Raw genomic sequence first — 21,192 nt, forward strand, 5'->3', positions numbered from 1 at the left:
TTTTTATACCAGCTAATAATCCAAACCTGAGCAACTTCTGATTTACAAAAACACCATTGAACATCAGTAAAACAAAGCACAAAAATAACCCACTTCCTTCGATTCACAGAATAGGAAAACTGACAGAACTACCACAAAGTCTACAGCATGCCTATGTTGCTTCTAAGAAAACTGCACTTAGTGCAGTACAAGATGTGTGATAAAAATGTAAATTAAGGTGACTTAAGTAGAGAGCGCTCTTATGTACAGTAAGTCCAGTCTTGCAAGCAGAAGCTGCTGTGCTACTTGAAAACTTCAGGGCTCCATTTTTGGTTAGACTTTGTGATGGGGAGAAAAAGTGGAGTCAGATTAAAGAAGGGCAACTAACAGAATTCTATGAACAAGCAAGTTTATATGACAGGCAGGACCCATCTAATGCAATGGCTGTAACATTTAGGGCTTGTCTACACACAGACTGCACTCAAATTTCACTTAGAGACATGAATTTAAACTCTAAGCTGAAGTACTACAGCTTTTGTTACTGTAGTTTAAACCACATTTTGACAGTCCAATTGATGGCAGTTAAGGTGAGCAGCAAGTTGGGGAAGCAGCCAAGGGTTTCTAGAACCTATGGAGCCAGAGAATTAATACATACGTAAAAAGTCAATTAGGAACAGGTTTAAACCAACCTAAATAAAAACTTACACTAACTAAAATACACTATTATGAAACAAAAATGTGGGCATTCACCCAAAAAAGTAGGAGTTTTAACTGAAAAGCTGCAAGTCCCAATCTAATCCAAGCTCTTGACAGCTGCAGAGAATACAGTGATGGCATAGGTGGAAGCCCAAGACTCTCCTCTTTCCTTAGAGGCACTTGAAGCCAGAAAGAGAAACGACAGAGTCCCGGGGTGTAGATCTAGCACAAATGGCCGCCTTAGACTCAGCATTTCAAACATCTGCCCCCAACTGAAGTCAGCACAACTGCCCAGATGAAACAGAAAGCAGAACGTAGCCCACCGTTTGACTTCTACACACTTTGCCAAACACTCCTACGAGTTACCCCTCCTATACTGCTCTGAGCAAAATCATCTCCATGCCACCTTTGCATCTGATTAACACATCAAAACACCCAGTTTTCAAAAGACAGTTTAGAAAAGAATACCAAAAACCTGATAACGGCCCCTCGTGGGTAAATCTGTCTGCTCCACTATTCCACGGTTCAGTCTGCTCAGCTGTGTTCGTTGCTTGACTCGGTCTAGTTTTGGCAAAGAAAACTCCATAGGTGTGGAGTGCAGAAGCTAAAATGCAGTACTGAAAGTAAGAGATAATGCAGGTGTTGGGAGGATGCTAATTTTAATCAACCAAAAGCCTACGGAAGAGAAGTAAGTGGTTTGAGCGATGACCAGAACAACTGAGCACCGAGTTCCCCCCAACCGAAACAAAGTCAAGATGAACTCAGGTTGCTTCCTGAAGCCTTCATATGCAGATAAGAGCTGCTGATCCTTGAACATCACTTGATAGGCTGAGGGGGGATCTAGTGGCCGTTTACAAACTAGTTGGGGGGGACCAGAAGTCATTGGGGGAGTCCCTGTTCCCCTGAGCATGACCAGGCGTGACAAGAAATAACGGTCACGAGCTGGCAGAGGGTAGATTCAGGCAGACATCAGGAGGCGCGACTTCACTGTCAGAGCGGCTAGGATCTGGAACCAACTTCCAGGAGAAGTGGTGCAGGCTCCTACCCTGGGGGTCTTTAAAAGGAGGCTGAATTAACACCTTGCTGGGGTCGTTTGACCCCAGTACACTTTCCTGCCCATGGCAGGGGGCTGGACTTGATGATCTGCTCAGGTCCCTTCAAACCCTACCAACTATGAAACTATGAATATGGGCAGAGATCAGGGAAGGGAAGGTTCAACTTCAACTTGTCTAGTAAGCAGCTGTCTTAGAAGCAATCCTTTAGACGTGTGCATTTTTATTTCTCTTTTTTTGTGTTTTGTCATAATGCAGGGCAAAAAAAAAAAAACCAGGGCCAGGCAAAAAAAAGCCTAATTGGATCAACAGCAACAGAGAAGACTGCTCTGCTCTTCTTTGAACAGTTCAGTCACAGAAAAGGCTCTAAGAAGCCCTTCATTCAGATTGTCTCGTGTCTCTAGTCAACAAGCTGAGGCTCAGAAGTGGTTATGTGTTAAGACTGCTGAGGCCTGGGTACAGAAAGCAATTTATCAGAGCACAAATTACAGCTTTTAAAAGTAGGCAATCCTTAAAGCTGTTAGCTTGAAATGACTTAGCTTGAGAAGAGGCAAATTTCAAAAGCAGCAGTGTCATACTTCCTAAGGACAAATGCACCAATCAGAGCTGGCTCTGACAATTTAGCATTTCTGTTGTGACGTTTCGGGGGTGGGGAAGGGTATGCTGTTGTGTTGTCACTTAGATTCAGAAATGGTAAAGGACAGGTTCACTGTGACCATCTGCCAGACACTTCAAGACTGCTCCCTACAGGATTCTTACAGCTTTGTTCAGCTTGGTTTTAAAAACATCTGAAACAATAGAGCTTCCATCACTTTCCTGGCAGGCTAGCCCACATATGCTGGAGTTTTGAGAATGGAGCCAGACATTTAATAAATTGGGAAGTAATTTTTCTAACTGGCCTCCTGACTTGCTCCATCAGAAAAGAAACCATCAGAATGGTAATGCCAGCAGTTAACTAAACATCACAGTAACACACTTAGTTTTAAGCACCCAGCCTTATGCTTGTAAGGAACTCCTTGTGCACTTTGAAAAGACCCCCGAGGGAGATATTCAGAAGTAGAACGGGCAGACAGGTGGAAAGCCAATGAGAATAGGTGAATAGGAGTACAGAGACCTGAAGAGGGATGGCCTGCATTTGAAAGCTTGTCTGTCCCAACTATGTATCAATAAACAATATCACCTAAAGAAATCCTTGCCTCTCACATAAGAATACATCAGCACTGCAATCCAGGGATGAGCCTGGAGGACATGTAGAGATAGCTCAAATATCTCTACGACTAGTACAGAAACACCAGGGTCCTGGCCACTTCGCACCTAAAGAGCTTGACTTACCCCGTCTCCAATTTGTCATACCGCAACTTTCCCCTCATACAAATCTTGCCTTCAGACTCATTTCTTGTTCACTAGAAGACTTACTGTAAGCCTCACCACCTTATTAAAAGAAGAGCTTTTGATTAATAATTAGAACATCTACATACCTTTGCTTGTACTACTGTAGCACTTGGTTTTGCTCATTCCACTCCACCCTACTGCCAGTGAGCCCCATTCATTGCATCACACTTGATGTTAGACCCTGATCCCCAAAGACAGACCCTTGCTCTCACATATAGACCCTAGTGCAGTAGCTCTCAAATCTTTTTAGACTCAAGGCACCCTTCAATAGCCTTGAACCTCCCCACCCCTCCTTGGAAAATGCCAGTTCCGAGTTTCCACTCATTTTTTAACTAGAGAAAAATACAGCAGTTCTTCTATAGCAAAGAACTCAAGGTGCAGACACAAGTGCAGCTTCCCACTGTAACTCATACGCATCAAAGGCAGTGCCATGAGCTGCAGTGATCTTCCAGACCCAACAGACATTTGCACCCAGGTGACTGGGGGGGGCAGAGGAGGGGGCAGACCGGCGGCATGTTGGGTGGGGAGAAAGGCGGGCACTAAGCCGCAGCACAGAAGTATAGGATATGGGGCTTCTGGCCCACCCCTGGGCCTGCCCACAAATTGTGTCCCCCCCAGACTCAGGAGGCACCGTCACCTCTGCTTGCGGAGGCTCCAATCCACCCACCCCACCTTCCAGTGATGGTTTAAAAAAACCCAGACCGAACTCCCTATGCTCCCTTCCCACCCACCTCCCAACTCCCATTCTGAAGACGGTGCCAGGAGCAGGGCTGGTCCACATCAGCCCAGCCCTCCTCCCAGCGCATACAGACAGATGTTAATAGAAGTGCTCTGTTTTGGAGCATTTTCATCTGAACCCTCATGCAATGAGGGCTCAGACTGTCGTGGGATTGGGCCCTTTTAAAGCACTCTGCAGCTGTGCACTTGTGTTTGGTCATAGCAGTACAGCATTTTCAGAAGTCAAACGGGGAGAAAATGATCACTTCTGTCTGTGCTTTCAGACTCCAAGTGTAGAATGTTTTTAACACTATAGACTCCTGTTTGAAATCTCCGAGTTTATCTTGTGAATCATGCCTGCACACCTAACATAGCTAACATTGTCTGGTACTGTTCAGCACCCTCAAAAAGGCCTCAAAGCACCCTGGTTGAGAAGCACTACCTAGCACATTCTTGATTCCCTATTTAAACAGTAAGTGCTCAAAAGAGGAAAGGGAAAAGTATCAATCATTAACTTAAATGGTAACCTGTCATCTGAAATCTTTAAAAATCTTTGAGCATCTCACTCCTCAGGCAGCTGGTGCTTCTAGCTTGATTTGTTTCCACTAATTCTTTCCCTGCATTTTTACCACAGCCCCAATACCTTCATAATATCCCTGCATTCTTTTTGCAGCTCTGCTGTGAGCTTTTACCCTGGCAAGGCTCAATACGGCATTTTATTTTAACTCTCAGTTGTAAATGTTCACCACTCTTAAACAGCTCTATCCACAACAAAGTACCTTTGGAAGAAGAAAAGAAGACCAAAAAGGCCCAGGACGAAGTAATGAGGCAAAGAAAACAAAATACAAATTGTAGCGTGTTTTGGTTATTGAACAATAGAAGGAAGAGAGAGTTTCAACATCAGTCCAGGTTTGGAGATTAAAGCAGAAGCTTATGGATATTTCAGTCTCTATCAGCACTGTCCCCCTAGCTACTACTAGGATGCTTCCCAAATTCTTACAACTCATGCTCCATTCATTCCCGATACTAAACCAAAATGCTACTTGCAGCCACCTGAAGACCACTTCTTTTTCTTCCAAGAACAGAAATCAAAGTAAATGACAGTGCCCACTCATAGCCCTTGCAGAACAAGGGACTTTAATTTTAACAGGCTTCAGCATTAATACGTGTTAAAATAAATGGAACAGTTGGTATTTCTCTTGTAGTTACTGTTTTGGGCTGTCTACAGACTCAAGCAGGCAGCACGGCATGCTGCCACTGGCCACATTTCTTAGTCTTTCTGAATAAACAGAAGAGCTAGTGACAGAGTCATATTCTCTACTGATTTAATTTGGTTGCACTCACTGAGTCAATGCCAAAAGAGGTTGATTTGTTGCCCCTGGTTTGTTGTTAAATGCTAATACAACTTCAGGTGTTGGAAGAGAGAATGTCTGTGTCTGCTGAATATTCATCATTATGTCTCCTATGCAAATACGCTTGGAGAAGGTTTAGACAGCAACATTTAATACTCCAACAGTTGGTTTACATCTTTGCTCCCACAGCTGCTTTCTCTGGTGACACAGAAAATCACAGGACACTGAAAAAAGTGCTAGTTTAGACACAGGCAGCCCAGAGACAGACTTAGTAGTGTGTTGCAAATGCAAACTAATGTGCTAAAGAGGGGAAGTTAAACTATCTCTGTTCAGTATTGTCATTTCACCTGTAGCAACCAGCAACAAAATAAAACAACTGTGGCCAGGCAAGGTTCAAAATGGCTGAGGACATTCCTAATTCTCAGGGGCAAATTTTTAAGCACGCTGGGGTTTCCTCTCCCTTCCCCCAAAGGAGTCATGTTTTCCAGACTAGCAAAAAAATAATAATAATAACAACAACCCCCCCCAAAAGTCAAAGGATTGATAACGATAGGGTATTAAACATTAATTGTCACCTCTGCCTAGCATGCTTTTTTGCCCTATCCCAGTACTTCCCCTCTTCCTCCCCCCACCCAAAAGGAATTAAAAAAAAGCGAAGATCAAATACACTTTCCTGTGTCACTAGCATATTAATTTTCTCTTTTTTAAATTCTGTGTTTTAACAACTGCAAATTAAAAAAAGAATTAACAAGATGATGAAAGCCTCCTAGGCCCAATTAAATTCACATGGCATTGTGGTGTGAACAGAACACAACATGAGTTTAAATTCGTCACAGGCACCTATAACAGGTGTTCAAACATAGCAGTTTTAAAACACATGAATAATTGAAGACCAAATGTAGAGTGATATTGCAAGAACCTGTCTGAAAATATAGGTGAGCAGGAAATAAAGAAGCATTTGAGTTTGCCTGACTTAACTAACAGTAACTTCTTATAGAAAATGTCAGTGCAGTTCTCAGGTTATGAAAATTAAGCAAATCCCCATTTATACTGGAATGACATGGGACATTAAGACACTGTATCCTTTCACTTCATGCACTGTAGATAAGAAGAAATAGCGCTACAGGACTGCCTATCAGAAAAGCAGTGCATTCTTTCCATTCAGATACTGCTGTTGCATTAATGGATGTTTACTGGGGACAGGGGAAGGGACAAAAGCAGAGTAAATCCTACCCTCACAGACAGAGGTGTTTCTGATCCCTTATGTTTTACTTGTTGCCCTTGCACTCATGAGAGATGTTTCATTTTGTGCATCTTCCCTGACATTTCACCTCGACATACTAAACATTTCAGTTAAACAACATAACCCAGAAACAGATCTGCTTTACTTCTACACACACCCTCAATACATCCTCATCCCTCAAGACCGGTTTTCCCAAGGCTAACAGCTGTTTATTTTTATATCATTCTAGATGTGCCGGAGTTAATCTTGACCTGGACAGGGGAAAAAAAAAAAGTCATATCACTGGGCAGCTGGGCAAATTTCAAACCAAAAAACAACTATCCTGAATCTCTGTGACATCCCAGGAATTAAAGGTTGCAGATGATTCTTTTTTTAAATTGAGGCATGCTTTGTGTTACTAGATAATCTCTCCTCTACTTATTCTCCTTGTCCCCATAACATGGTAAAATTAATTTGTAAGCCTTGTAAACATTGTAAGTAAACTCACAAATTGTGTTTGATGCTTTTAGCATCAAGCTTAAAAGAAGCAATCCCCGTTTTCCTAGCACTCTGCTGAAGCTATAATGCAATATGAAATCTGTATTTCTACAGCAGTTGTATCTGATATAAAAAAAAAAAAAATGAATGCTGGTCCATGGAGGGGCCTAATGAGGCAAGAGGGGCTTCTTGCTTTCAACGGGATACTAGCCCCTGCCAAAAGGCTACTCCACATAAACTTGACAGCAGTCAGGAAGCAGGGCTGGTCTCAAGTGCCATGGGGAGAACTCATCCCTGGCCAAACCTTGCTCCTTTTTGTGGTCAATGGGAGTTTTACTGCCGGCTTCATTGGGTGTACAATTTGACAAACACTATGTGCCTTTACAAATCACAGCCCAACATACAGCAGGCAGGACAGCTGTAGTAAAAGCAAAGGGGAATTCATGGCCAGCAAGCTGAGGCAAGTCAGACTCTTACGACAGCACCATCAGACCTTTAATATGCGTATGGAGCACACTGAAACTGAGACTTCTAATAAAAAAAACCCCAAACCTATCCCACAGTAAAACTAGGTGGGGCCAGCAGCCAATTATTTAGATGCTGGATATTTCTGTATGCTGGTGGAGAGCTTTCGATCTATTTTTAGGCAAAGCAATTAGCACCACCAAACCCTAAAATAGTAGCAGGCTCTGGAGTCTCAAGCATTCTGGGCCACAATGCAACACAGCAAGCTACAAACCTTTGCCTTCCTTAAACTAGCATTTATTTACTTATTTCACTTAACATCTCTATTATCTTTGACAGAAACAAAAGGGGACACTTGGGAAACTCTCCTGGAACATGACTGCTTCAAAAGAAAGATTCTTCAGAGGGAGCAGCTCAAGAGAAAACTGAACTCCTGATGACTACTTTGCCTCAGTATCTCACTGGGCCAAGGGGAAAATGATGCCAGGTAGGGTGCAGAATGAGTAGGGTAGGAATGCCCAGCTTCCTACTATTGCCATAGAATTGGTGTGTGATCAATTAAAAAATCAGACATACAAGTCAGCAGGACCAGATGAACTTCATCCACAGGTGCTGAAAGAGCTAGCCAAAGTCATTGTGGAACCCCTGGCAAAACTCTTCTAAAACTCGTGGCACTAGAGAAGTCCCTGAGGACTAGAAGAGGGCCAATGTTGTGCCCGTCCACAAGAAGAGCAGAAGGGAAGGCCCAGATAACTATAGGCCAATTACCCTAATTTCTATCCCAGGGAAAAACCTGGAAAAGTTCATCAAGAAGTCTATCTGTGATAAGCTTGCAAAAGGCTAACATGGCTTTGTTGTGAGCAGGTCTTGCCTTACCAACCTCATCTCCTTTTATGATGAGGTAACTCGATACCTAGCCAAGAGAGGAAGTCAACACTGTATACCTTGACTTCCAAAAAGCCTTTGATCTGGTATCCCATAATGTCCTTGCAAGAAAATTGGAGGATTGTGGGCTTGACTCTGTGACAGTCAGGTGGGTGGGAAACTGGCTGCAGGATAGGACCCAGAGTCCTCATGGATGGATCTGTGTCGTCCTGGCAAGAAGTGGCCAGTGGTGTCCCATGGGGGTTGGTGCTTGGTCCAGTACTTTTCAAAACTTTTATCAATGATTTGCATGTGGGGGTGAAGAGCTCACTGGCTAAGTTTATGGACAACACCAACTTATGGGGGAGCATGGTCATGCTTGAAGATAGGCTACAGATACAGGCAGACCTAGACAGGCTGCTAGCAAGTTGGGCAGAACAGAACCAGATGAAGTTCAACATTGAGAAGTGTAAAGCGCTCCACCTGGGGACAAACAACAACACACCTACAGGCTTGGCGGCGCCAAACTGACCAGCACCATGAATGAAAGGGAGCTGGAAGTAATAATACACCACAGTATGAATATGAGCCAGCAGGGAAATAATACACTGGTGTGAATCAATCGATGCATCTCCAGCAAAACCAAGGAAGTGATTCTTCCACTACACTCAGCACTGGTGAGACCACAGCTGGAGTACTGTGTCCAGTTCTGGGGGCCGCACTTTAACAAGGACACGGACAAGCTTCAGACAGTCCAGAGAAGAGACACCCATATGATCACAGATTTGCATGGCAGGCCATACAAGGAAAGGCTGAGGGACCTGGGACTCTTCAACCTGAAAAAGAGAAGCCTGAGAGGGAACTTGGTAGCAGCTTACCACTACATTAGGGGAGTATATCAAGGGCTCAGTGAACAGCTGTTCACCAGGACACCCATGGAGAAAACCGGGAGTAATGGCCACAAACTCCTGGAGGACCGTTTCAGATTCAACATTAGGAAAAACTTCTTCACAGTCAAGGTGTCCAGACTGTGGAATAAGCTCCCTCCATAGGTGGTGCAATCGCCTACCCTGGAAATCTTCAAGACCCCAGTCACCTTGCTGGGGTCACTTGACTCCAGTTGCTTGTCTGCTTGGTACAGGGGCCTGGACCTGATGATCTTCCAAGGTCCCTTCCAGCCTTACAATCTATGAATCTATGAAACTGGACACTTCTGCCTGTCTTACAAGTCACTGGGAGCACAGTGCAACCAGCTGTACTCATGACCCAAACCAGCACCTATTAAAGGCAGCAGCACAAGATCCCATTCCTCTAAATGAGTGAGGAGGAAGCTTCACTAGACAAGCCAGACAATGGCTGCTGAAACTAAGTTTCCTTAAAAAGTCTCTAGCTCCCTTTGCTGGAAAGAAAACCTTAAAAGCACAGCAGGAGCCTAGCTGCCAGACAGCATCTGAGTCAGTGTTGCTGCTGCTAGACTGCTGGGCCCACGCGGGGACCTACACCCACAGTCTCAAAGCCGAGTGAAGACATAGGGGCGGGGGGAGTAGGTGCAGCATCCTCAGCTGAATCCTGTTTGCTTTTTGTTCATGGGCTCTCTTTCCTTGTCTCATCCCAGCCCAAGTGAAATTAGCCCCAGGGCATTTCTATACTGATACCCTGCAGCCAGCCCCCCTTCTCTCTTCCCCTTATACTCAGCTGTATTTTTCTTTTCCTCAAGCTGGGAAGAGGGTAAAGCAGAACCCCCAGGCTCTCCAGGTGAAGCAGCAATGCAAACAGAGCTGACAGGAAGACAGGTGAGGCAGGTGCTGTCAGAAGAAGGCTGAAAGCAGAGCTGGAAGAGAGGGGAAAGGGCCATTGCTGCTGTACCTTTAAAATCAGACCCTCCTGCGATGTGAGACAGCTAAGAGAAGTGAATTTGGGGGGTGGATGTGCAGGAGGAAGCAAACACAGATCAGACAAAGGAGAAACCTGGTGAAGTGAGGGCAACTGAGTCAGAGAAGAAGTTGGACAACAATATTTCTGTTTGCTGGTGAGAAAAATGGATGTGAAGCTTCTGATTGCAAGAGAAAAGAGCATCTTATGAAGCACAAAGGGGTAAGAAGTCCAGGTGGGAGTGCATATATCTACATATAGAAGAATGGAAGAAGATGGTGGTTTCTATCCTTTGGTATTATCAGCATGGAAGGGCTACCAGACTTCTGCTGAAATGGGCACATTTTCTTGAAAAGGCTGCACTAAGAGGTTATGGACCCAATTCATCACCTGCTGAAGTCGATAGTGAACCAAGTTCAAAAGGAGTTCAGTGCAGCTTTGTGGCCCTTAAATCAGGATCAGCTGGGCATATTTTACTAACAAATCCCTGTCATTAAAGTGGCTCAGGCATTACTGATGTCCTTGTCTCTTACCTTCTTCCTGCTTAAAAAAACCCCAACAATGTACCACAGGAATTGCACCCCATGATGTGCACACAGGGCTGGAGCAGATGTTTTTGCGGACTTGTTTGAACAAATAATTGCCTGCAAAATCCAGGATTTGGACACAGTGAACAAAGAGACATTTTCCTGTCCAATGTACAAATATTCAAAGAGAAGATAACACTAATGAGAATTACATAGGAAAACACTGCCAGGGAAAAATGAAAGTGTAACCCTGAGCAAATACACTTCCTTCATAGCATCTGAGGACATTTTTCATAGCCCACCGCACTGGAACAGCAGTTAATTTCCCTCAAATAAGTTTATACGCACTGAGGTTTTGGCCACTGAATGACTTGACCACAATGAAAACCATGTGTCGTAAGCAGCCTAGTCTGAAACAAATATTCCTTTCCGAGCACAAAATGTTGCTTGTAACATTCACACAAAAAATCCCAGAATGGGATGGACCTGTTTTTTAAATATGCTAACGCTTAACTTACAACCCCAAAGTGCAGTATACAATGTGTTGTCTTTCAAGGCTTTTTTTTTTTTTAAAGGTTTGTTTTTGTTTTTTTTAAATAAAGCAAAACCTCAACCAAAGCCAGAAATCAAAACCCAACCAGCACTAATCTTTTCCTGAATGCCAAGTTATTTAAACTGAGGGCCCATCTCTTTTCTCACTAATACAAATGCAATTTTATTGACTTCAAAGCATTTACTCCTGAGGTGCACTGGGATAATGGAAAACAGAATCTGGCCCTTTGGATCCAGACGGCTGCATTAAGATTCAGAAATTAAGCAGACGCTGCTACTGCTGAATCCTACTGGGCCCAAAGGTATAATTTCCATATCTCTCTCATTAGTGTTAATGAGAATTATGTAACTAGCTTTAAAAAAAAGAAGTGCTATGCTCTACTTTCACCCACCCTGAGGGAACAGGAAAGGGACCAAGTTTCAGCCTCTGCTGACAACGTCCAGAGAAGCAGAGGACAATGACAAGGACCTTGTTGGACTCACTCCTGAATGAAGGTAGAGAGACAAGTGCTCCAAGACTGATCAGATTCTGGCACCTTTCATTGTACTGCTGGCAAAAGAATAACTCAGACATCTAGAGAATGAGATTCCAAACTACATCTTTCAAAAGCTCTGTAATACGGGTAAATATACACTGCGATTCTACTGAGATTTTTAACTTGACAATGTTCTTTTAAGTTAGTGCTCTCCACTTTGACCAAGTCACTTCCCAGCCATAATTAAACTAACTGAAGCACCAATTCCCAATAAATCAGATGGTACATGGCTAGATCTTTAAAATTGTTGTCAACTAATTTTTTTTCTCTTTCCCCCTACCCCCTTTCAGTCTCTGAAGCTTTCCTTTCATATGCCAGTTGTTAAAACATAATCTACAAAACATCTTGGCCCACACGCTTTCCCCTTTGGGCAAACATGTACTAATTACTAAGAACAAACCATACAATACTTCTGCTCATATGGATCATCTAACTAGAGTACAAACAACAGATCTGTTGACATATTTAGAACTTTCTGAACATATGAAATACTTAGCACCTTAAGCTAATATTGTAACTCAACACAGCTGATATATAATGATCCACAAGAGCAGTAATTTAAATGGTATTACAGTTTGGGAACACTGGGATTCTGTTCAAACCCTGCCTTGATAATGTCTCGATTATATCAGATTAGGTTCCTCATTTAGAATATTTAAGTGGTCCAATACATTTTCAATGTTCAATTTGTCAACTTCCCTTAAGTCAGATTTTTTTTCAAATAGGAAAGAGTGCTCTGAGCCTAGAATGTAGAGTCTGAATTCCTGAAGTAAGATTCTAGCTGTGCCATTTCAGTCAAGTCACCTAGGACATAATTTATCAGAGGTACTAAGCACCCACACTGCCATGTGAAGCCAATGTCAATATGGAACTTCAGAAAACAAAGCCCCAGACCTCTGTTCCTCAGTTTTTCCCATCTTTTATGCTACAGAGTTTGCCCTCAGAGAACTGACTCTCTGCTTCTCTATACAAGACTCTTATCCAACATACACATTTCTCTAGGAACTCCATTTTTACTAGTACTTCAAATATGTAATCTTGATCCACTTTTTCATGTGCTTTTTCTAAATCTAGGTTTGCTGTAACTATTTGTTTTCCTTAGTGAAGCCCATGTGAATAAGATATATGGTAGGGCCCATTAAGTGCAGTCCCCTTCACTGCCAACTCTTTTTCAAGTCATGGTGAGCCACAACATTGTTCTCTCTGTTGTCTCTTCTCAGTCTGAGGCATATGATTAGTGTAGGTCCACTCCTCATGAGTGAAGCCATACCAGGGTGCCCTGCAACCGATTCACACACAAATTTTGGAGTATCCCAGGACTTGTGACAAGAAAACCCAGTTCTCATCATGAGTAGGGTGCTAACTAGCACATGGACCCTTTGCGGGGTGGGGGGAGGAGAGATATTTGGTGTATACACACATATTGAATGCTGCTGAGCTGTGGTGTAACCATGGAAGGCAGGACCACGCTAATTATGTGCGCCATGCTGAGACAGTAGGCAAGAGAGAGATTCTAGGCAGGCTATGTTGTGGTTCACCATGACTTGAAATGTGCTGACTCTGGTGGGGACCAGCCCAGCAAACTATAGGGTAAATCATGAATTTTATGGCTTTAGACTAATACCATGCATAGTTTACCTGGCAGAGGAGATAGCCAAAAAGACTAAGATTGTGGTAAGATCAAGCAAAGCTAGGGATGCCTGAACCCTGAGGCCCTCAGGCCTGGAACTTGCGTGTAGGATGTCTGCCTGGACTTGGAAAATATCCAAAGCACCTGACAGATGGGTACAGGAAAAGAGATACTTGCCTGGTAGTAGAGCCACACAGGCTTGATGACTGAGCTCTGCTCAGTCAAAATTTGCAACTTGACTATTGAGCTTCACAGTATCATAGTGCTTAGGGTCAGAAGGGACCTAAACAGATCACCAGATCCAGCCCCCTGCCCCAGGCAGGGACAGGTGCTGGGGTCATATCACCCCAGCCAAATATCTGTCCAGCCTCATCTTGAGGACCCCAACGTAGGAGACAGTACCACCTCACTTGGGAGTCCATTCCAGAGCCTGGCAACCCTAACTGTAAAGTAATGTCTCCTGATGTCCAGCCTGAATCTTCTCTCTAACAATTTGTGGCCATTATTCCTAATAACCCTGGAGGGTGCCCAAGGGAACAGAGCCTCCCCCAATTCTTGCTGATCCCTCCTGCTGAGTTTGTAAACAGCCACCAGATCCCCTTCTGAGCCTTCTCTTGTGGAGGCTGAATAGGTTCAGGCCCTTTAGTCTCTCCTTGTAGGGCCTGCCATGCTGCCCCTCGACCATGTGAGTGGCCCTCCTCTGGACCCTCTCAATACTACCCACATTCCTCTTGAAGTGTGGCACGCAGAACTGGACATGGTATTCTAACTGCATCCTGACCAATGCCATACAGACAGGAAGTATCACCTCCCTGGACCTGCTTGTGATGCATCTGTGGATGCACAACAAGATGCTTTGCCCAATTGAATCTGGAACTTATTTGCCCCTTGAAACAAAATATATAAAATACTTTATACTAAATAACCAAAATTGTGCTTACAAAATACCTGTGTTAAAACTTTAAAAAAAGGAAACTTGCATCAATTCTGGATGAACTGAGTCTATGGATATTATATGCAAATTGCTACAGCTATGTTTAATACCAAGGTTATTGTTTTCAGATTTGCTCCTTGCTTCCATGTGCACTAGGAGAGAAGTGTCTGACAGTAAGTGGAGGAGGAAGGGGCTGCCAGGGGAAAAAGTTTGGGGGGGGGGAGTAGAGAGCAAAGGGCTACCTGATCCCCCAGATTTATTTTCCCTGCTATAGCAGTGGGAAGGGGATGCATTTGTAGTCAGACTCAGAGAGTAATAGTCAATGGAACTGAATCAACATGGTGCATGGTGACCAGTGGGGTGCCCGAGGGCTCTGTACTCAGACCTGTACTCTTTAATGTATTTAAAAATTACATGGACTGTCAGAAGCAAACAGGCTAAATTCACTGATGACTCCAAATTATGGGGAAGTACAGTCATATTAGAGGATAGGCTGGCGATCCAGGTCGACCCTCAACAGGCTTGCAAGGTGGGTGGATCAAAACCTGATGGCATTCAACACGGAGGAATGCAAGGTAATCCACCTTGGGCGAAAAAAAAATACATCATACTTACAGGCTTGACGGTGCTACGTGCACTAGCACCATGACTGAAACTTGGGGGTCATGATTGACCACAAGATGAACACGAGCCACCAATGCGATGCCATGTCCAGCAAAGCAAACAAAACACCGACTTGCATCTACTGACGCATCTCAAGCAAGACCCAGGAAGTCATCCGCCTACTATACTTGGCTGCCGTAAGGCTGCAGCTGGATTACTGCATCCATTTCTGGGCTCCGCAATTCAGAAAGGATGTGAAGAAGGTTGAGAGACTCCAGAGGAGAGCAACGTGCCTGACTAGAGGACAAGAAAACAGGCCTTATGATGAGAGGTTGAGAGCCATAGGACTCTTCACCCTGGAGAAGCAAAGGCTCAGGGGTGACTTGGTGGCAGCCTATAAGTACGTAAGGGGTGTGCATCAGGATCTGGGAGAACATTTGTTCCCCAGGCCACCCCAAGGAAAGACAAGACCATTTTAGGGTGGACATAAGAAAAAACTTCTTTATCGTCCAAGTCCCCAGGGCCTGGAATAAACTCCCCCCAGAGGTGGTGCAAGCACCTACTCTGGACTCTATCAAGAAACAGTTGGATGCCTATCTTGCAGGGATCGTTTTACTCCAGCTGACTTCTTGTCCCTTGGGCAGGGGGCTGGACCCAATAATCCCTCCCAGCCCTAATGTCTATGAAACCTATGAAAGCAAACCTCTAATAATTAGATTCTGTACCTGGAAAACTGTAACCAATTTATAAATTTTCCATATATAGAATCTAATTATGGGGGGGGGGGGGGTCACCTTATAATCAGGGTAATCGTTTATTCAAGTAAATGCGGTATCTGTTCTGCTTGGACATTACAGAATCCATAACATTTTATTTTTTTTTATAAAACAGAACAGATGTTTAACAACCTGGACTCTTTGATTCAATTTCCCCTCCTAGTGTTGTAAAATGGACAGGGAACTGGCTGCTATACTTCACTGCATGAAGGGTGTGCTTAACTTATACCGTAGGCTGGGATGAAATATGTTTTATAATTGTAATATATTATAATAAAATAAAGTTGAACTAATTCTGCTTAGCACAGCAGTCTGAAAGTTCCTCCTGGAACCATAAAATGCATTTAGAAAATTGCTTTAATGCAAAATGATACACTCAATCAGAGATAAAAAGTTTTTCTTCTTACATACCCACAAATCTCCCCTGATGTTTAAACAAGAAGAAAAATTCCTTCCCTGAAGCTGATTTTCTTTTCTTTCTTTTTTCCTTTCCTCAAGATTAAGTATATTCAAGTCTATTACCAGCTGACAGAGTGGACCCAGTCCTTCATATAGAAGCTTCAAAAATAATCTCTTCAGGATAGAACTTTAGTGCTCTGTACTTATAATCTAGTTATTCGATGTTATGTCCAAGATTTGACCCTTGAGCAACTCCCTTAACTTGGAGATGAACTTTAACCAAAACCACTTTAATAGAGATATAGCATGCAAGTCAGGAGACCTAACCCAGTAAATAGGATAATAGTTGTCCTTTTTGACAGAGAGAGTAATTCCAGCTGCCCAACATTTTAAGCATTTCCAAATTGAGAGGTATTTTCAATTTACATGAAAGTGTACAAAATAACTTATGAAACTATGAATTGCAGATATTTCATACTTCATTGTTATCCACTCATCTGCACTATTTTGAAAGCAAAAATGCATTGACAATCTAAATAAAAAACAAGATAAAATGTGTTAGGAGGTCAAGCACAGGTTAAAATCAGCAAAAAGAATTTAAATTTTTCAAAGCCAGTCATAGGATTTCGCTATACATATCTTATTTCAGTGGAACTTGAGTGGCTAAATTCCCTTCACATCTTAGGAAAAACTCAACCAAGTTGTTTTCTTTGTTTACTGTCATTGTTGGGTTGGCTTATCTTCTTAGTTCATGAACTTTGGAAACTTTGGACTATTTTCTACAATAATTAACACAATGGTGTGTGCATCAATCCCCCATGTCATATAACATAATGCAATCTCTTGGCTCTACTACAACTGCTAAAAAAAGGTTTGTAACGTATTTCTAGCTACACAGAAGACATCACATTGTGGCTTAACTCTGGGAATGCATTTCACCCTCTTTAAAGAATACCAAATGATTTGTGACACAAGACTACCCAAACTGTCAGCATAATGAAAATATAGTTAAATATGGACCATTGCACATATGCACCACCACCCTCTCTAGAATGTTATGAGAAGTGCTGTGCGTCAAACCGTATACTGCCAGCAGTTAATGGAGATTTTCCCAAAGCTCAATTGGCAGAGAGGTCTGTGCTTTCAGAAGAAGAGGTTCCAGATCCTAGTCTTGTCATCAATCACTGTGAAGTTCTAAGTGGACACAGTGTACAGCTATGAAGAGTTGGCGCTGTTGTACTTTATTAATGGAAATGTTAGCCATAAGTTCTCTCCTATTACTTTATTCAAGTACATAATTAACATATCAAATAACAACCTGGGGGTAGGGGGAGCCTGCTGCTCTCTGCAGCCCAAAAACCTGCCTTCACCTGGACTATGACCTTAGCGGTTGCTCCTGGAAGACTAGGGGGCCACAAATTTATTACAATATATCCACCCCTGTTTTATAAAATAGTATTTATTTCCACTCTGTTTCTACAGCCCCCAAAACAATTATCTTTTGCCTCAAAAGGGACTACAAAATTAGGCTTAATATCAACAGTACAAACTACATCAATACAAATTATGTTAAGACAAAAGAACTACCTATTAATTTGGTATAGCTTCCATCATTTTCAATGCACACCCACATACATGACAGCAGAACTTAGTCCTTCGCTTCTTGTTTACTGCACTGAAAGCCTGAAGTTGAGAAAAGTTAATATTTTTTCCTAAGCAATAATTTTTGGGTTAATCTCTTCACTGAAGCTAAAGTACATTTTTCACAAGAGAAGTCTCTCTCAACTCTCTGAAACAAGATGTCAGCAAAAATAAATGAATGTGCAGTAGGTGGGGGGGGGAAAGTGGTAAAATATCTGTGCAAAATGCTGACCCACCAAAAGCACACAAAAGCATTTGTTCAAGTAGAAACTATGAATAATTTAAGCTGAGGCAAATTACCAAGCAGCAATTAAACCACACACACACACTACAGTACAAAAAAGTTCCCACGCACATTTCATGTTAACAAAGGAAGCAATTTTCTGTAGGGATAGCAGGGCTGTGATGCAACTCAGCCATCTGATCTACTCATTTAATGATATCAGAGATCCTCTGAGATGCACAGGAAATGTTGAGCAGTCAAAAGGAAATGGGAAGCACATTTATGTCTAGCTCCTTCATGATCAAATTAAGTAATTCACACAGGAATATGGAGAGGTCACTTCTCATCCACAATTTAGGACAAGGAAAATGTGCTTCCTACACCCCAAACAAGATCCATGAAACAGGCCAAAGCAGACTTTTGTACTCTGGCTGTCCATACTTGTGGAAAAGTCTGAAGATTCAGAGAGTAATTCCCTGACAAATTAGAGAAATTAATGTAAATAGACAAACACAGACAAAAGGAGGAAAGCTGACACACAACTGGATTAAGCAACTTGCCCAAGGTCACAAAGGGCATCTAGGGCAAAGCAAGACTTCCAGAGTCCCCGTTTAATGCCTGAATCATAAATTAATTCTATCTGAAAAAAAATGAAAGCTGACTACATCTAGGCACTGGCTGACGCTGACTTTGCTAACCCTTTAACCTTGCTCCCTATAACACCTCTTCCCTATTAAAACAGAACAATCAAGATGCTTTACGGGAGCAAACCAAGTGTGAAACTTAACCAGCATAGCAACACTTGGGAACCTTCAAATCACAGAAAAACTGTGTTTCATTCTGAGCTGAGTGCAGCATTCCTCAATACTTTAAATAATAGACCCTTTCCCCAGCCACTTTATATTAGTTTGTACTCAGGATAAGCAAGTTCAGCTGCACAAGAAGGATTATTCAGCTTGTCTGCTATTGCTGGCTTTGTCCTCAACAACTCTCTAAATACCTCTCAAATTCCACGAAAGCATGTGAATGCTTTGTATTGTAGCATATACAATAATTATCGCCCTGCATTTTATGCCCCCAAAACACTTGTACAATTATTAGTCTCACAACATTCTACTAAAATAGAAGAGTCATATCCCTATTTTTATAGAGACCGAATGTGAAGGAGGATGGTTATTCAATGTAAAATACATTCAGAGCAGACATCAAGGTTAATACAAGCAGTTACATGTTCCTGTACCTTGTGAATGTGTTGTGATCACTTCTCTCTCACACAGATATCTCACATATACACTTGCAGCTAGGCTTGGATTTTCAGAAGCACTGAATGCTGGCCAAAATGCTCATCACAATGAGAGCAGAGATGGACCCACCCCTAAACTTCAAAGAAGGCAATAGGCTTGCATTAGCTCCCTGCGGCTCTGTCAGATTACAATGAATCTGCAATTTCTGCTAAATGCCTTGTCAAAAGGACACAAAAAAGGAAAGGAAAGAAAGCTTCCCAATTCTGAGCAGAAAGTTGACTTCTTAAATCTTAAAATGCTTAGTCTAATGCTAATGCAACAGGCAACTTTGCTCATCCAGATAGCTTTCTATTAAATCACTGATTCAGTCACACTACAAAAACATTATTCCCTTTAAACCTATGTATGCCTAGTCTCCTTCAAAACTGCTCAACAGAATCTAATTTTTTTTCTTCCTATTATGCTGTGATTCAATATCCTAAGTAGAAGGAGAGTTGTTGCTTCATGCCATCTATGCACATGTATAAATGTCAATTTATGGTCATCAAGTATCTTCAATACAGCAAAGGAAAGTACAGACCAAATTGCTGATTACCTAATCTCATTAAAACCTAGTGGTATGCAGACTGGCCTACAGCATTTATGTGAGCCTAACCAGCTGAAATATACAGGAATCTTAGATTAACTTTTGGGATGAGACATGATATATATTGCAAACTGTATGATCACATTTTGGAAAAAGATGGTTAGCCATGTTAGTCTGAAGTTAGAAAGAAGGTAAGGCAGGGTGGCACCTTATTAGCGACTAACAAGTGCTGCATATTTTGAAAGAGTACTATTAGAATCACCGTATATCGGGTAGATACTGAAGTGATAACAACTAAACCTATGGCACAGTGAGGAGCCAGGCCAAAGCGTGGTAGTTTTCCCATAGGAAAGACTCCCACTGACTTCACTAAGCCCTGGCTATAGAGCAGTTTCAATCAAAGCTCTCAAAGCACAGATGTCAATGCTGGGCAACAACTACAAGAGACAACAAAGTATTTAAAACTCTTTGGAAAAGAGCTGAGAAAACTGAAAACATAGCTAATGTTTGCTAACGTTTGGAAGTGCTACCAAATTCATATTCTGCACAAATTCATCTGCTGAACCATTTCATTCAGATCTCAAGCTGCTTGTACTGTGATCTGAATGTAGTAATGGGCTGGGGAAAAAAGCCCTTTGAGGCACCAAAGAAGCATTCTGAAAGTGTGCCACAGTTTCTCAAGTGGAAAGCAGCTTTTTGTACTTCAGACTAACAGAAGGGACAAAATGACAAAACCCCTACATAACACACAAAGACAACCACAAAATGCTGATGTTATTAAAAGACTCCTGTGACCTAAAATAATCAACATAGCTTTATGATAATGCTAATCAAAATGTGGATTAATTCCATCAGTAATTATAGCATGTGGAATGGGGCAGTTATCTAAATAATTTATCCTGTATGTGACTATCAACTAAAAAATTATTTAAATCATAGTTTCCCCACCATGACTACAGAAATGCATATCACTTTTGTGATGCAAGAAGTCTTATTTTTTATGCAATACCAAAAACGGAACTCCACGGTTATATGTTCCTGGTTTCTCCTTTCTGAATGTTTTACTCAAATTTAGGCATAAACCCACCACAATAAAGCATGTAGTTCACACACAGGAGAGCAAGAATGCTGATCATTAGCATACTGTCTTGTGTTTTTTTCCTACTGTGGCAATAACAAATATGTAAAGTACTAAAAACAATGGCAAAATATATAGCTGCTCTTTTCCAACCAGCACCGCGGGAGGAAGTCTAACAGACGTTTGATTCTTTTCCAAAAAATAATGAATTCATAAGGACAAATGTCTCTAAACTCTAGCTGTCTGCTTACAGTAAGTAGTGCCTGTAAACTGTATGTAAATCCCTTGCAATCCACTTTTCTACAAAACCAATCTGCAGGGTAACAAACTCATAACAGCAGAATTATAGTGATG

At 42.2% G+C, this 21,192-nt stretch overlaps 1 protein-coding gene across 12 annotated transcripts in view; it reads right to left on the reverse strand.

Moving 5' to 3' along the window:
- FNBP1 (formin binding protein 1) overlaps nucleotides 1-21,192 on the reverse strand; it is a 113,599-nt gene that overhangs the window by 88,821 nt on the left and 3,586 nt on the right. For 3 of the 12 annotated variants that reach the window (XM_019540786.1, XM_019540793.1, XM_019540789.1), the window contains exon 1: nucleotides 1,151-1,332. The exons of 1 other annotated variant lie outside the window; for it this stretch is intronic. In XM_019540786.1, coding sequence (XP_019396331.1) covers nucleotides 1,151-1,261 — 111 coding nt within the window. In that variant the 5' untranslated portion in view covers nucleotides 1,262-1,332. Of the gene's footprint in view, nucleotides 1-1,150; nucleotides 1,339-21,192 lie in introns of those variants that run through there. 8 more of the 12 variants (XM_019540794.1, XM_019540792.1, XM_019540785.1 and 5 more) reach the window with 6 other exon arrangements.

This window comes from Crocodylus porosus, unplaced genomic scaffold, assembly GCF_001723895.1.
Source record: "Crocodylus porosus isolate Cpor-Errol unplaced genomic scaffold, CroPor_comp1, whole genome shotgun sequence".
Lineage (NCBI taxonomy): Eukaryota > Metazoa > Chordata > Crocodylia > Crocodylidae > Crocodylus > Crocodylus porosus.